The sequence below is a fragment of the Eulemur rufifrons genome, chromosome 15 (genome assembly GCF_041146395.1).
Source record: "Eulemur rufifrons isolate Redbay chromosome 15, OSU_ERuf_1, whole genome shotgun sequence".
In the NCBI taxonomy this organism is placed as follows: domain Eukaryota; kingdom Metazoa; phylum Chordata; class Mammalia; order Primates; family Lemuridae; genus Eulemur; species Eulemur rufifrons.
This window is the reverse complement of record NC_090997.1, coordinates 104307512-104324432: the sequence shown is the minus strand read 5'-3', so window position 1 is coordinate 104324432 and position 16921 is coordinate 104307512. Positions and strand designations below refer to the sequence as shown.

At 35.3% G+C, this 16921-nt stretch overlaps 1 protein-coding gene across 2 annotated transcripts in view; it reads right to left on the bottom strand.

Moving 5' to 3' along the window:
- Positions 1-16921, bottom strand: part of PACRG (parkin coregulated) — a 473831-nt gene that overhangs the window by 406649 nt on the left and 50261 nt on the right. For both annotated transcript variants that reach the window (XM_069488529.1, XM_069488528.1), the window contains exon 2: positions 240-374. In XM_069488529.1, coding sequence (XP_069344630.1) covers positions 240-374 — 135 coding nt within the window. The remainder of the gene's footprint in view (positions 1-239; positions 375-16921) is intronic.

The following is a 16921-nucleotide window of genomic DNA, read 5'->3' as shown; positions in this document are numbered from 1 at the left end:
GCAGCTGACAATTCTCTAAGGCAAAGCAACTCTGTCATTTTCTTCTTTGCAAGCTGTAATTTAATTGTTAGTCGAGGTGGACGACTGACACAGGGGGGCTTTCTATAAGAGCTTACCCACCATCTTCAGTCTGCTGAGAAATTACTCCAGTTTATTTACTTAGCAGCCAAGTTTGTTTGGCATTGGGAGATGTCACTTCAGCGAGCGCAGCTGGCCAGCACAGCTGTGCCCTGACTTACCTTCCAGGCTATTTTGTTTCCTTTCGAATCGTGCTCAAGGGCAATTGGGAAGTCACCTCGCTCATAGAATTTTCGAAATGCCGTGGGCTTGGTTGGTCTTTCTTTAAATGCTCCTGCAGCTGGAGGGCCTCTCACCTTAAAGGAAAAAAAAAAAAAATAGTTACTAGGTTTTAACACATACTAAAAAAAAATCACGAATGAAAAGGCTTTCTGTTTGTTTAAAAGTTTCAGTTTGTGTAAAATATGCTGGAAGATAAAGCCACGTTATCTTATAAGGGATGACAAATCTCATGTCAATACAAACATCTGGAAAAAATTATTCTATAATCACTATTAAAGGTCTACTTTATTTCAGGCTACTTTAGAAATCATTCCTAGAAAATGTTACTTAAAACATCATTTCATAAGGAAGAGAAGCCTGACTTTATGCTTAAGGAAAACATTTTAATAGAGGCATTTAAGTTCAGAATGTTAAGACTTAAAATTTCTAATGATTGTAAATTCTCATCTTAGGTCTGATATACTTTGTGGAATATTGAAGTTATATATGTAAAATATTTCCTTTCAATCTTTCTACATAAACCTAAAATGTGGGATATGTTTTCATAATATAAATATTAGCAACAAAACTATAAAAATGCAAAATAAAATTAATGATAAATGAGAGTTTAGAAGGAAAAACTGTAGCCTGCTATGTGTATGCATAGCATATATTTGGTAATATGAATACACAAGAAAGTAACATTAGAATACATGACAATCTTCTACCTACAACATTGAAATTTTCAAAATGAAATATTTCCTATAGAGTTATTCATATTGAGTACATCTTTTATTTATTTACTTATTTTTTTTTTTTTGAGACAGAGTCTCGCTCTGTTGCCCAGGCTAGAGTGAGTGCCGTGGCATCAGCCTGGCTCACAGCAACCTCAAACTCCTGGGCTTATGCAATCCTACTGCCTCAGCCTCCCAAGTAGCTGGGACTACAGGCATGCGCCACCATGCCCGGCTCATTTTTTCTATATATATTTTTAGTTGGCCAGATAATTTCTTTCTATTTTTTTTAGTAGAGACGGGGGTCTCGCTCTTGCTCAGGCTGGTCTCGAACTCCTGACCTCGAGCAATCCACCCGCGTCGGCCTCCCAGAGTGCTAGGATTACAGGCGTGAGCCACGGCGCCTGGCCTTGAGTACATCTTTTAAATCTGCATTATTTACATTGGAATTAATTCATTAGGTTACAAAATTCAAAGTGATAAGCGAACTATTTAGAAAATTAGGGACTACTGTATTGTTCTTTACGCATGCTCTAAACATGATTATCTTTCCATGTTTGTAAAAAAAAAAGTAAATACTAGTCATTTAGTATATTAGTTTAATAAAATCATGATTATTTTGCTAATATTTAATATGGACAAGATAACAATTTAACTTAATATTTTAAGTTATTTGATATAATTTTAATATGCTTATTAATACTTTAATTTTATAAATATATTAAAATCTATCTAAAATAATATATAATAAAATAAATATATTAGATATGAAAAATACATTATATCTAATGTATATGTAAAGGGTAATATTTGAAATTGAGTGGGATATTAAGAAATGTCTTATTAACATGATTAAATGCTAAGGTGAAGTTGAAGAGTGAGTAACACAAAGGCATTCATCAGAGTTTAGAATTCACTCTACTACACAGCACATTATTCCCAGTGTACAATTACATAAGTATAATTCTGACTGAGGCGACACTGGGTATATCACCAGTGGGAAGCAAGATTTTCTCTTACTCATTGAATATTTGAAATTTGTTCTGGCATTAGAATTATGAGACACCATTTTCAGCCAAATTGATTGAATTGTTAAATAACCACATATATTTGACAACTACTTTGTGTAGCTCTCTAAGCTGGAAGCTACATACAAAGGAGGACATTTGTAACTATATTGCTTAATGGAAACTGTAGAGCTGCCATTCATGGACTTTTGTAATTCATGGAGGAATAAATATTGACTCTCCTTTTTGGTAACTGATAAAAGATTGACAAATTTTTATTTTGCCAAGAAGTTACTTTAAAAAAAAGTTACCATCTAGCAACACGGCACCATCTTAACACCTTAAAAGAGTGAGAGACCATATCTATGGAGGAAAACGTGACCAAGTTAAACCAGCATGAATGCATGAATACATATTACAGAAAATTACATGAGATAGTGCATGTGGATAGTGTATGTGCATGCACATGTGTATTGTTATTATGTAATACTGATTACTGGTTAGTAAAAGCCTCATTTATTTTGTTTTTCTTATTTAACTTTGATTAATTGTAGATCTACATGCAGTTGAAGAAACTGCACAGACAACCGATGTACCTTTTGTGCAGTTTCCCCAATGGTGATACATTGCAACTATATATGGGACTATATCACAACCAGGTTCTTTTTTTTTTTTTTTTTTTTTTTTTTGTTGAGACAGAGTCTCACTTTGTTGCCCAGGCTAGAGTGAGTGCCGTGGCGTCAGCTTAGCTCACAGCAACCTCAGACTCCTGGGCTTAAGCGATCCTACTGCCTCAGCCTCCCAAGTAGCTGGGACTACAGGCATGCGCCACTATGCCCGGCTAATTTTTTCTATATAGATTTTTAGTTGTCCATATAATGTCTTTCTATTTTTAGTAGAGACGGGGTCTCGCTCAGGCTGGTCTCGAACTCCTGACCTTGAGCAATCCACCCGCCTCGGCCTCCCAGAGTGCTAGGATTACAGGCGTGAGCCACCGCGCCCGGCCACAACCAGGTTCTTGATATTGCTACGGACTACAGAGAACATATCTATCACCACAAAGCTCTCTCAATTTGTGCTTATATAGTCATACTCTTTCTTCCCTTCATCCTTTGCCCCCTGGCAACAACTATCTCTTCTTCATTTCTGTAATTTAGTTATTTCAGGAATCATACAGTATGTAACTCTTTGGAATTGGCTTTTTTCACTCAACATAAATCTCTGAAGATTCATATAAGTTGTTGTGTACACAGGTTGAGTATCTCTAATCTGAAAATCCAAAATCTGAAATGCTTCAAAACCTTTTGAGTGCCAATGTGACACTCATTGGAAATGCTCACTGGAGATTTCAGACAAGGGATATTCAACCTGTATCAATAATTCATTGCTTTTTACGGCTGAATAGTATTGTGTGGTGGGGATGTACCACAGTTTGTTTAACCATTCACCATTGCAGGTCATCTGGATTGATTCCTGGTTTGGGCTCTTACGAATAAAACTGTGACTCTTACATCAAGCTGAGGAAGTTTCAACCTCTATTCCTATTTTTCCGAAAATTTTTAATTATAAGTGAATATTCAACTTTGTCAGTGTTTTCTGCATTAAGTAATATGCTCACGGGATTTTTTTCTTCTGACATCTTTTGACATGGAGTTTTGTAATGAGAAATTAAATTTTCCTAACAGTTGTAGAGCCATTTAAATTATCTCTTTCCTACTGGATGACTTCTGATAGTTTGTGTTTTTTTGAGGAGCTGATACATTTCATCTGAGTCATCAAATTTTGGGGTATAGAGTTGATTTGTAGTTCTCCCTTATTATCCTTTTGATGTCTTCAGGATGTGTAGGATATCCATTATTCATGTCTGATATTTGGTAATTTGTGCCTTCCCTTTTTTCTTTGTCAATCTTGCTAGAATTTGGTCCATTTTATTTGTCTCTACAGAGACCCATTCTTTGTCTCATTGTTTTCTCTATTATTTTTCTGTTTTCAATATTATTCATTTATGCTATTATCTTTACTATTTCCTTTCTTTTACTTGATTTGTTTTTATTTTGCTCTTCTATTTCTAGTTTTTAAAAATGGGAGCCTAGATTATTGATGAGACTGTTTCTCTTTTCTAATGTATACATTTAGTGCTGTGAATTTCCCTCTGAGTACAGTTTTGACTATGTCCCAAAACTTTGACATGTAGCATTTCATTTTCCTTCAGTCTAATGTATTTTTTAATTTCCCTTGTGACCCATGGATTATTTAGAAGTATCTGTACAATTTCAGCTTTTTTAATTTGTTGAGGTTTGTTTTATTGCTCAGGACATATTCTATCTTGGTATGTGTTCCATGGCCACTTGAAACAAATATGTATTCAGCTGTTGCTGGGTAAAATGTTCCATATATTTTATTAGATCCTGTTCCTTGATGATGTTGTTGGGTTCTTCTATATCCTTGCTGATTTTCTGTTGGGGGTTTTTCTATCAGTTGTTGAGAAAGGAGTGTATAAGCACCCAGCTAGAATTGTGAATTTGTCTACTTCTCCTTTCAGTTCTATCATTTTTTTTTTGTCACATAATTGCCCACTGTATTTTGGTGCATACTCACTTAGGAATAAAAATACAAAGTTTTCTTGCTAGATTGACCCTTTTTTTCATTATGCAGTGTCCCTCTTTGTCTCTGGTAATTTTTTTCTCTAAAGTTTACTTTATTTGATATTATTATAGCTACTCCAACTTCTGTGTGTGAATGTGTGTGTGTATTTGAGACAGGTTTCATTATGTTTGTTGCCCAGTCTAGTCTCAAACTCCTCGGCTCAAGCAATCCTCCTGCCTCAGCTTCCAGACTGAGTAGTTGGGACTACAGGCACATGTCATTATGTACCTAGCTCCCCAAATTTCTTTCTTTCTTTCTTTCTTTCTTTTTTTTTTTAGAGACAGGGTCTTACTCTGTCACCCAGGGTAGAGTGCAGTGGCGGCAATCATAGCTCACTGCAGGCTTGAACTCCTAGACTCAAGGGGTCTTCCTGCCTCAACCTCCCCAAGTAGCTGGGACTACAGGCACACACCACTATGTCTAGCTAATATAAAAAAAATTTTGTTGAGACAGGGTCTTGCTATGTTGCCCAGGCTTAAACTCCTGGCCTCAAGCAGTCCTCTCACCTCAGCCTCTTGACTCACTGGGATTATAGTGAAACACTGTACTCAGCCCAACTTTCTTTTGATTACTGTGTACTTCATATATCATTTTCCATATCCCTTTACTTTCAACCTACCTATATCACATATGAAATGAGGTTTTTTTTGTAGACAGCATATCATTGGTTCATGGATTTTCAATCCACTCTACTAATCTCTGTCTTTTAATTGAGACATTTACATTCAATGTAATATATTAAGGCTTAAGTAAGCCTTACCACACCTACTGATATTGTTATTTTATCAGTTCAAACGAAATGTAGAAATTTTACCTATCTATACATCCCATTACCCTCCTCTATTTAGAATATAATTTAGGCTGAAATATTTCTTCTACACACATTTAGAGTCGTATCAGCAACTTTTATAACGTTTATTTCAATTGTCAAATAAATTTAGAAAACTCTAGAAGAAAAAGGAGAGTCTTTTGTATTTACCCATATTTTCTCATGTTTTTTGTTCCTGATGTTCCAACCTTCCTTATTTTTTGCACTGTTCTGTTAAGAGAACTTCTTTAGGCATTTGTTTAGAGTAGATCTGCTGGGGACAAATTCTCTTAGCTTTCCTTTATCTGAGAATGTCTTGATTTCCTCCTCCTGAAACTGTATTTTAGCTGGAAATAGGATCTGAGGTTCACAGTTCTTTTCCTTTAGCACTTGAAAAATATTGTGCCACTTCCTGCCAGCCTCTATGGCTTCTGATGAGAAATCCACTGTCCTTAGAATTGTTTTTCCCTTATAGATAAGGTGTCACTTTTTTCTTAGTACTTCAAGATTTTTCGCTTGTCTTTAGTTTTCAAAAGTTGAATTACGATGAGCCTTGGCATGCATTTCTTTGGGTTATTCCTGTTTGAACTTTGCTCAACTTGGTGAATCTGTACATTTATGTCTCTTGATAAAATTTTGGAATTTTTCAGCCACTATTTCTTTGAGTACTTTTTTAGGCTTGGAATCTTTCTGCTCTCCTTCTGGACTCCCATGATGTTAATGTTAGATCTTTTGTTATAGTACCACAGATCCTTGAGATTCTTCTTTTTTCCTTTTAGTCTATTTTCTCTGCTGTTCAGTTTGAGTAATTTCAACAGTTCTATCTTCAAGGCTGTGGATTCTTCCTTCTGGCCCCTCCGATCTGTTGTTGTGCCCAAACATTCTTTTATTTAATTTCAGTTACTGTACTTTTCAGTTCTAAAATTTCCATTTGGCTCTTCTTTATATCTTCTATTTCTATGCTGAGATTTTCCACTTTTTCATTATTTCAAGTGTGTTCACAGTTATTAATTGAAGCATTTTTTGGCAATGGCTATTTTAAAATTCTTTTCCAAACATTTCTAACCTTTCTGTCATATTGGTGTTGGTAATTATTGCCTTTTTTTCATTCACTCGGAGATCTTCCTGATTCTTGGTGGGATTACTAATTTTCTATTGAAATCTGGACATTTGATGTATTATATTACGAGACTCTGAATCTTAAACCTTCTGTTTTAGCTTGTTTATTCTGACATCTCTCTGGCAGGGATAGAGGGAAAGGTGCCACCCTCAGTACTGCCAAGTTGGGGTAGAAGTCTCAGTACCTTGCATGGCCTCTAGTGACACCAAAGGAGGGAATGACTCATTGATACCGAGTGATGGTTGGGTACGAGAACTGACACCCCCCTGGCTGGGAGGGGTAGGAGTATTGTCTACACTGACATCACAGATGGGGTGGCCTCATTAGCACTGGGCAGTGGTGATATTCCTGACTCTCCACTAGGTGGCCTCTGACCCCACTGCAGTGGGAAGGGAGACAGTCTCATTACTGCTGGGTGGGGTGGAAGTCCATGCTACTCATGTGGTCTCCACTGAGGCTGCAGGCGTTTTTAACCCGCCTCACTGTTCCAGTAGAGATGAAATTCGCAATCCTCCATTTTAAAATCTCAAACACAACCGTTATTCAGATATTTTGTTTGGTCATCATCTGCTAACCATCTGTTTCAGGTTTTTCTATTAACAGAAGTCAAGTAATTATTTTTGCTGTTGATAATAAGCCTCCCGCTTATTTAATTGGCCTAAAGTTTGCTTGAGATAATCAGTCTTTCCCCCTTTTTCTTTCCATTTCTTTAAAAATCAATTTTTCTTTTCTTTTGGTCTCTTCTACTGAATGTATCCCAATGTTTCTCATTCTGAACTTTAAATTCTTCATGTTCAAACTTTTGAAGAAATGAACACATTTCTAAGAAAGGCTAGAAAACTTCTTATAAATTGATATAGAGAACTTAAACTTCTTTCTTTTAACAAATGTTCGTGAACCTGTACAGAAGTTATTCCCCACCTATAGTTCCACAGAAAGTCTTTATTTAGGAGAGGACTTTACAAATCAGCCACAGTAATATGTTATCACTCAGTAGTGAGGACTTTTTTTTCTTGAGTCTCTGTTATTCTCTGTCTTTATATTTCTGCTATTTACTTATTTTTACACACTTTATATTTTTCAGATTCTGCTATAGATCTATTCTAAATTTACTCTTTGCAGCCCAAACGTTGTAATTTGTAAAACCAATTAGAATGTTCTCAATTAGATCTCTCAGTGCATCATGGCACTACCTAATTTTATGTAGATGTTTTGTCAATAAGTCCTTAGATAATACTTTTTCTGTTCCAAATACACATGTATCCACCTAGGCTTTATAGGAGGATACAACATTTCTATACTCTATACATAATTCATTCCAAATAATTCCAAAAATCTGTACATGAAAAATCAAGTGAAATATAATTAACTCTGGAACAGTAATGAAGATATCATTATTGGAAACCACACAGATAGTTGTAGCTTGACTAAAAAACTTCTAAAACAAGCAAAAATACTGTTAAAAATGCTTAGGTTAGTTCCACATTTGTAGAAGAGAGAACGTTATAAATTTTATTTCATGTCTTAAGAATTTTACCCTGATTTATTATAAATAATATAAAGCAAATAAGGAACCATAAATCAAACTAGATTTGTGGGAAATGCAATTAAAATTTGCCTGAATGGTGGGGGCAATCTGTAAACCAATTAGGAAGAATGGATGTTGCAGCAGAATGCTTTTAATAAAATCAAATGCACTTGGGAACCAAGATATTGAATGCAGTTTGAAATGACTACAGATGACAGAGTACTTTATATGCCTACATTTACTGAATGTGGTGTAATGGATTTAGGAGTTAGATCACAGTGTTTGTCATATGGTCACAAAACTAATAATAAGTAGGAAGGAATTTAAGGCTTTCTAAAAGTCTTCATCATATCATTTGAAAATTTCCTTTTCATTATTTTTATTCTTTAGCATAAACTAGAGCTGCTAAAAAAAGACTTTTACATCAAGCAGGAAACTGTGTTATTTTAATTGTTTCATTTAGCCAACTCACTATATTGGAATAAGATACAATGATAATAATTTCTTATTTTCATCAACTTCAACCTGAAATTTTGATTCAAGAAAGCACTGTTATTATGTAGCTGGTGGGCAAGACCTGCACTGTCTCTAAGTTATTCAGACACTGGAATGTTAGTCGCAGGACTGGTAAATTCGTTGCCATCAGCCCAGGCTTCTGAGTACGAAGTACTGTAATTTGGTGTCTACCTAATTTGCCAATTGTAATTACTTTTACACATCAGAAATTTTGCAATATCCAAGGTCATCAAATGACCAGGAAAATGCTTACAGAATTACTATAATAAGCAAATTTTAATGTAATAGAAAATAGAGCATCTCAACAACAAAAGTGAGCTCCCACTACCAGGTAAAGGAATTATAATACGTTTTAACAATATAACAATTTAATAATATAACAATTTAATAATATAACAATATATTATGATAGCAATAGCCAGAAAAATATGAGATTTATTTATTAAAAGTATATATACGGATACCTCTTTCTACAGTGCTTGACTTTACTGTGCTTTGCAGATATCACAGTATTCTTACAAACTGAAGGGCTGTGGCAACCCTGAGTCAAGCAAGTCTATCAGAGCCATTTTTCCAATGGCATGTGCTCACTTCATGTCTTTGTGTCACGTTTGGTAATTGTCACAATATTTCAAAACTCTTTATCATTCTTATATCTGTTATGGTGATCTGTGACCAGTGATCTTTGATGTTACTATTGCAATTGTTTTGGGGTGCCACAAACCACACCCATGTAAGTTGGAGAACTTAATTGATAAATGTTGTGTATTTAGACTTTTTCTTGACTGGCCTTTCTCCTGTCTCTCTCCCTGTCCTTGGGTCTCCCTATTCCCTGAGACACAATATTGAAATTAGGCCACTTAATAACCCTACAATAATGGCATCTAAGTGTTCAAGTGAAAGGAAGAGACACGTCTCTCACTTTAAATCAAAAGCTAGAGATGATTAAGCTTAGTGAGGAAGGCAAGACGAAAGCCAAGATAGACTAAAAGCTGGGCCTCTTGTGCCAAACAGTTAGCCAAGTTGTGAATACAAAGGAAAAGTCCTTGAAGGAAATTAAAAGTGCTGCTCCAGTGAATACATGAATAATAAGAAAGTGAAACAGCCTTATTGCTGATATGGAGAAAGTTTTAGTAGTTGGGGTAAAAGATCAAACCAGCCACAACATTCCCTTAAGTCAAAGCCTAATTCAGAGCAAGGTCCTAACTCTTTTCAATTCTGTGAAGGCTGAGAGACGTGAGACAACTGCAGAAGAAAAGTTTGAAGTTATTAATAGTACATGTTGGTTTGTGAGGTTTAAGGAAAGAAGCCATCTCCAGAACATAAAAGTGCAAGGTAAAAGCAACAGGTGCTGATGTAGAAGCTACAGCAAGTTATCCAGAAGATCTAGCTAAAATCACTGATGAAGGTGACTATGTTAAACAACAGATTTTCAATGTAGACTAAATAGCTTTCTATCGGAAGAAGATGCTGGGCTTTCATAGCTAGAGAGGAGAAGTCAATGTCTGGCTTCAAAGCTTCAAAAGACAGGCTGACTTTTGTTAGGGGCTAATGCAGCTGGTCATTTTAACTTGAAGCCAATGCTCATTTACAATTCTGGAAATTCTAGGGCCTTAAAAGTTATGCAAAATCTACTCTGCCTGTGCTCTACAAATGAAACAACAAAGCCTAGATGACAGCATATCTGTTTACAGTATGGTTTACTGAGTATTTTAAACCCACTAGTGAGACCTACTGCTCAGGAGAAGATTTCTTTCAAAATATTTCTGTTTATTGGGAATGCATCTGGTCACCCAAGAGCTCTGACGGAGATGTACAGGGAGATGAATGTTATTTTCACGGCTGCTCATACAACATCCATTCTGAAGCCCACAGACTGAGCAGTAATTTCAACTTCCAAGTCTCATTATTTAAGAAATACATTTTGTAAGGCTATAGCTGCCATAGATAGTGATTCCTCTAATAGATGTGAGCAAAGTAAATTGAAACCTTTGGAACAAATTCTCCATTCTAGATGCCATTAAAAACATTTCTGACCTCATGAGAGAAGGTCAAAATATCAACATTAACCAGAGTTTAAAAGAAATTGATTCCAATCTTCATGGATGACTTTGAAGGGCTCAAGACTTCAGTGAAGGAAGTAACTGCAGATTTTGTGGAAATAGCAAAAGAACTAGAAGTAGAAGTAGAGTCTGAAGATGTGACTGAATTGCTGTAATCTCATGATAAAACTTTAATTGATGAGGAACTGTTTGTTATGAATGAGCAAATAACGTATTTCTAGAGATGGAATCTACTCTTGGTGAAGATGCTGTGGACATTGCTGAAATGACGAGAAAAGATAACAACAAAACATAAACTTAGGTGATAAAGCAGCAGCAAGATTTGAGAATAAAAAGTTTTGAAGGAAGTTCTACTATGTACAAAATGCTATCAAAGAGGATCACATGCTACAGAGGAATCTTTTGTGAAAAGAGTCAAACTATGAGGCAAATTTCATTGTTGTCTTATTTTAAGAAATTACCTCTGCCACCCCAATCTCCAGCAACCACCACCACCATCATTCAACAGCCATCAAAACTGAGGCAGGACCCTCTATCAGTAAAAATATTATGAGTTACTGAAGGCTCAGATAATCATTAGCATTTTTTAACAATACTGTATTTTTAAATTCAAGTATGTACATTGTTTTCTTTTGGTGTAATGCCATTGCATATTTATTATAGTACAGTGTAAACATAACTTTTACATGCACTCAGAAACCAAAAAATGCACATGACTTTCTTTGTTGCAATATTTGCTTCATTGAGACAGTTTGGAACCAAACCTGTAGTATCTCCAAGGTATGTCTGTGTATACAATCATGCACTGCATAATGTTTCAGTCAACCACAGACCGCATATACACAGTGGTTCCATAAGATTCTAGTATCATATTTTTACTATATCTTTTATATGTTTAGATATACAAATACTTACCATTGTTTTACAACTACCTACAGTATTCAGTACAGGAGCATGTGATACATGTTTGAAGCCCAGGAGCAATAGGCTATACGATCTAGCCTCGATGTGTCGTAGGCTATACCATCTAGGATTGTGTAAATACACTCTGATGTTCATACAGTGATGAAATTCCTTAACAACATGTTTCTCAGAATGTCTCCCTATTGTAAAGCAATGCATGACTGTATCTCAATAAATATTCAGTATATAGCTAGACATACTATGGAGTCTTTAAATTCAGACCTACAGGTGACAGTGGATAGCAGGGAAAACTTGAAGTGATCTGGGTCACCATTTTAGGGAGATTATTTGGTCAAGCTTTAACAGGATGGCCTGGAGTCAGGAGAATGTAGGGCAGTCTAGACTTCACTGCAGTGGTCCAAGCATGAGCTGACAAAGGTCTTAAATTAGGCCGGCATCAAGAATAATAACAATTCCCTAATACTGTGTTCATTGTTTCACTAACATTATTGCTATCAATTCTCAACAGAACCATGCCGGGCGCGGTGGCTCACGCCTGTAATCCTAGCACTCTGGGAGGCCAAGGCGGGTGGATCGTTCGAGGTCAGGAGTTCGAGACCAGCCTGAGCAAGAGTGAGACCCCGTCTCTACTAAAAATAGAAAGAAATTATATGGACAACTAAAATATATATATACAAAAAAAATTAGCCGGGCATGGTGGCGCATGCCTGTAGTCTCAGCTACTCGGGAGGCTGAGGCAGTAGGATCGCTTAAGCCCAGGAGTTTGAGGTTGCTGTGAGCTAGACTGACGCCACGGCACTCACTCTAGCCTGGGCAACAGAGTGAGACTCTGTCTCAAAAAAAAAAAAAGAAAAAGAAAAAAAAAATTCTTAACAGAACCATATAAAATGATTTTACCAAAAAGGAAATGAAAGAGGTTAAATAATCTGCTGGAGATCGCAGTGTTAGTAAATAGCAGAAGAGAGATTTAAACCCTCATCTCTTTGTCTCTAGAGGACATGTCCTCAGTGACTGTACTAGATGGTTAGATTTAGGCAAAAATCTAAAGAATTATCTAGGGCACCTGACTGATTGAAAGAGGAAAACTAGAGGCAGAGATGGAACTCAGATTTCAAGACTACAAAGTCACAAATAGTCTATTTGTTTAAATTATGTAAATAATGGGAAGAAGCTACAGAATGCTTACAGGAAAATCTTATTAAATCATTTATAATTCTACCACTTAATAACTTTGCATTTTCCATTCTAAACTTTTCAAAAACATCATACTGCAAATATAATATTTTTACATTTTTATGTCATTTCCATTTGGTGTACTTTTTTACTTAGGGTAATATGTCTTGATGTTGCTACTAATCAAAATTTTATTTTTTGTGGCTATGCAATAATTCCACCAACTATTTGTAATTATATTTGGAGTTTATATCTATTTTTTTGCCTATTTTAATTATGTTACATGAAAATTTCAGGCATATGACATATTTTATATTTTTTCCTTCACAGTTCCCATATAAGGTAATAGGTAAAATTTATATGTATTTTATGATTTTTGATAAAATTATTTGTTAATTAAAAAGCAGACCAGGTCTTCCTATTGTCCCCTTTAGATTACTATGTTTAACAAATGAGGATAAATATTTCCTCATTTTAGTATAAATGTTATATATCCACACTTGTGAATATATATCATGTCTTTTCCACGCTAATGTCAATTTGTATGAGCTCTTTGTAGTGAAAGATATTCAGTATTGGTTGTATTTACTGAAAGTACCTCCTTGTAATCTTTGTTTTCCATTTTATTTATTTACCATTTAAAGGTTTTACATTTTTTGTAGGAAAGTCTCTGTCTTTTCCTTATTTGCTCTTTTTGCCTCCAGCTTTGCCATTCCTAGATCATTTCTCTGTGTGCTGCACAGTGAATATTCTAATAGACTAATTAAATCATATCTCTCATCTGCTTAAAACCCATAAATGATTTCCATTGACACGCTACACACAGACATTTGCAAGCTGACTGTCAATCTCTCAAGTCATTCCTACAAAGGCATTCTAAGCATTAGTCAGACCAAGATCGCGAGAGACTCAAATATATCCTGTGCCTCTTTGGTCTCCATGATTTTGCTGTTCCATCAGCCTGTAATTCTCCCTCATGTCCTCACTCCTTTCTCTCCTCTTTCCTTTTCCACTGAATAACTACTACTAATCACCTTCAAGACTCAGGACAAATCTTTCCTAACAAACACATACCTACCCTGGAGTGGGATTAGATCCTTCTTCACAATAGTCTTGCAATACCTGTGGAGTAAACAACTAGAGTAGCCATAGGCCAATCGGACAATCTGTATAGAGGTCATTAGTGAGGTGTAAGATATAGATAAAGTTTGGCTGTGATCAAGTGGTAGGTTCAATCTGTGGAAATTGACAACTTTTCCCAAAGGGAGAGTATATTTCAAGAAAAATGCTGAGAACCCAAGACATTACGAATATTTAACGATAAGTGCATTCCACAGGAAAACAGGAAGAATAGTCAGAATGTCAGCAAGAAAATGAGAAAAGGATGATATCATAGGAATCAGTAAATAAGAGAGGCAAGCTTTTTATTTTTGTTTTTTAATGATACAGGGAGATTATTAAGAAGAGGACTAAAAGTATCCATCTGAAAATGAAAAAGCAATACTGGCACAATGGAAGAGAAGCCAGAGTGCAGTGCATTAAGGAATGAATGAGAAATATGAATGCAGAATCATATATTCTATAGCAGCCATTCTACCCTATGGAATGCCCAAATCTGAGCTGCTAGCAAAGTGTGATTTTTGAAGTAGGGCAAAGTTTATGGTAGTTGGAAATGGGGAAAGAGAAGAAAATTAATGGACTATAACACTGGAATTCATAAATTATATAATCACTTATAGAATCAGAATGGATTTTAGAAGATATGTGTATAACTAATACACTTACCTAAAACAGTTAGAGGAACTTGTGACGTATAGAATAGGTTTTTCAGTGTTAGGAACTCATAAATCTGAATTCAGGGACCTATGGTCACATAAACTAAACTATTTATTAGAAATGGAGTTACTAAATTAGTTCTCAAATAGATTTTACCTATACCATTCATTCACTGAAAATGTATTGAATACCTAATATTCATAAGTTACTAGGCTCGATATTATTGGAGATAAAAAGACAAGTCAAATACATTATCCTCAAGATATATATCATGCAGAAAAGATAAAAATATCTTCCCGAATCCACAATAGAAATAGGAATGTAATAAATGCCACAAAAAGATATGTAGAATTCTGCACACTCAGAAGATAAACCTGTTGGGTTTGAAGGCATAGCTCCTTTTCATTAGGAAATGTTACTTAGCCTTTACAAAGTGCCTCTACTTTTCAGTAGAACTAGACAAAACTATACTGCGATTTCCTATAAACATGAATTGGGTACAATTCTAATTAGAAGTAATTATCAGAAGATTATGTTTGCTATTCCCTGTATTTGTCCATTTACAACCTGTGTAGTTAGTAATAATTAAATCAGAATTTGTCTGAATTTTCTGTATATTTCTTAGATTTACATAATTGTCAATTATTACAATTTTATAATCAAAAGTTCACTATGATGAGACCAATATATTTTTCTCTTCTTTGTGAAATATCACCCAATAAAATCCATGTTTCCTATTTTGAAATACATTTGTACAAATGGAAAAAATTTGACTCAAAATATAAGGCTTCTGTGATGCTTAAATGAAATTATTTAAAGTACTTTACAGAGACTAGTTTAAATATGGTTGACATAAATAAAAAGCAAAATTAATTTTGTAAATATTATAAGTTACATTTGAATTACCATTGTCACATGATGATTACAGAAAAATAATTTATAATGCAGTTTTGCAGACAGGGAGAATGAGAAAGATGTAGAGTTCAGTTTAAGATAGTAATGTGAGGAAATGACAAATATTTTAATTAAAAAATTTAGAATACTTTGGCACTAGATTTAGCTTTTCTGCTTGACGATATATTCTACCCTGCCTTGTTTCTAGAAGGATTCATGGGAGCTCATGAAGCTTCACACACTCCAGCAGACAGCAAAATGTGGGGTGGATGAGCAGCATGCGCAGGTGACTGGACCCTCACAGCCTTGGCTTCCTTGTGCATCAGATTAAATAATTCTACTAACTGACCTCTCAGATTCCTTCCACACCTCTGTACCTAACGTGTATTTATTAATTCAACAAATATCGAGGACATATAATATTATCTGAGGATTCACACACTTTGAGAGCTAAGACGAACTTCAAAGAAAGAGCACATAAACTCCTTGTTTTACTCTTTTTTTTTTTTTTTTTTGAGACAGAGTGTTGCTTTGTTGCCAGGGCTAGAGTGAGTGCCATGGCGTCAGCCTAGCTCACAGCAACCTCAAACTCCTGGGCTCAAGCTATCCTACTGCCTCAGCCTCCCAAGTAGCTGGGACTACAGGCATGCGCCACCATGCCCGGCTCATTTTTTCTATATATATTTTAGTTGGCCGGATAATTTCTTTCTATTTTTAGTAGAGATGGGGTCTCGCTCTTGCTCAGGCTGGTCTTGAACTCCTGACCTTGAGCGATCCACCCGCCTCGGCCTCCCAGAGTGCTAGGATTACAGGCATCAGCCACCGCGTCCGGCCGTGTTTTACTCTTGATAAACTGAAATCTAAATGAGCTATGGAAATATATCTCAGCTTACATTTCACGGCTTATAACTACCTGTTTTTCATAGATATTAGACTTCTTTCAGCTAGGATCCAATAACATCCACTTGATTTAAAAAATGCTTCTGTGATACCTTTCACATAAGGAAGTCTCAAAGATTACTGAGTAAATTTGGAATATTTCACTTTAAATTTATAACTAACTGGAACACACTTGGAAGTAAGATTTTCTTTCAAAATATTGTCTCTATAGTCTAAAATTGTCCTGAAAGCAATGGTTGACAACAAAATTTCTTTTAAATTATTTTTGTTTAAAATAATAGGCAGCAGTGGTCCTTTAAATTCTCCATTTTAGGAGAAAAAGAAAAGACTGATAGCCTTTCCTAACAAAATGAGATGCAATAATAAAAAAAAAAAATTAAAAAACCTTGACAGTTAAAGGCTAAAAAACTTTACTTAAAAGCTGCCCTCTTCTTGTAGTTAAATATAGAAAAAGGCCACGTATTTAAGTGTCCAAGTGTGGTTCTTGCTATCAACTTGTCTCTGAGAGTCACCAGAGACTTCAGTTTAGACTCTGCTATTTAGCATCTGTCTT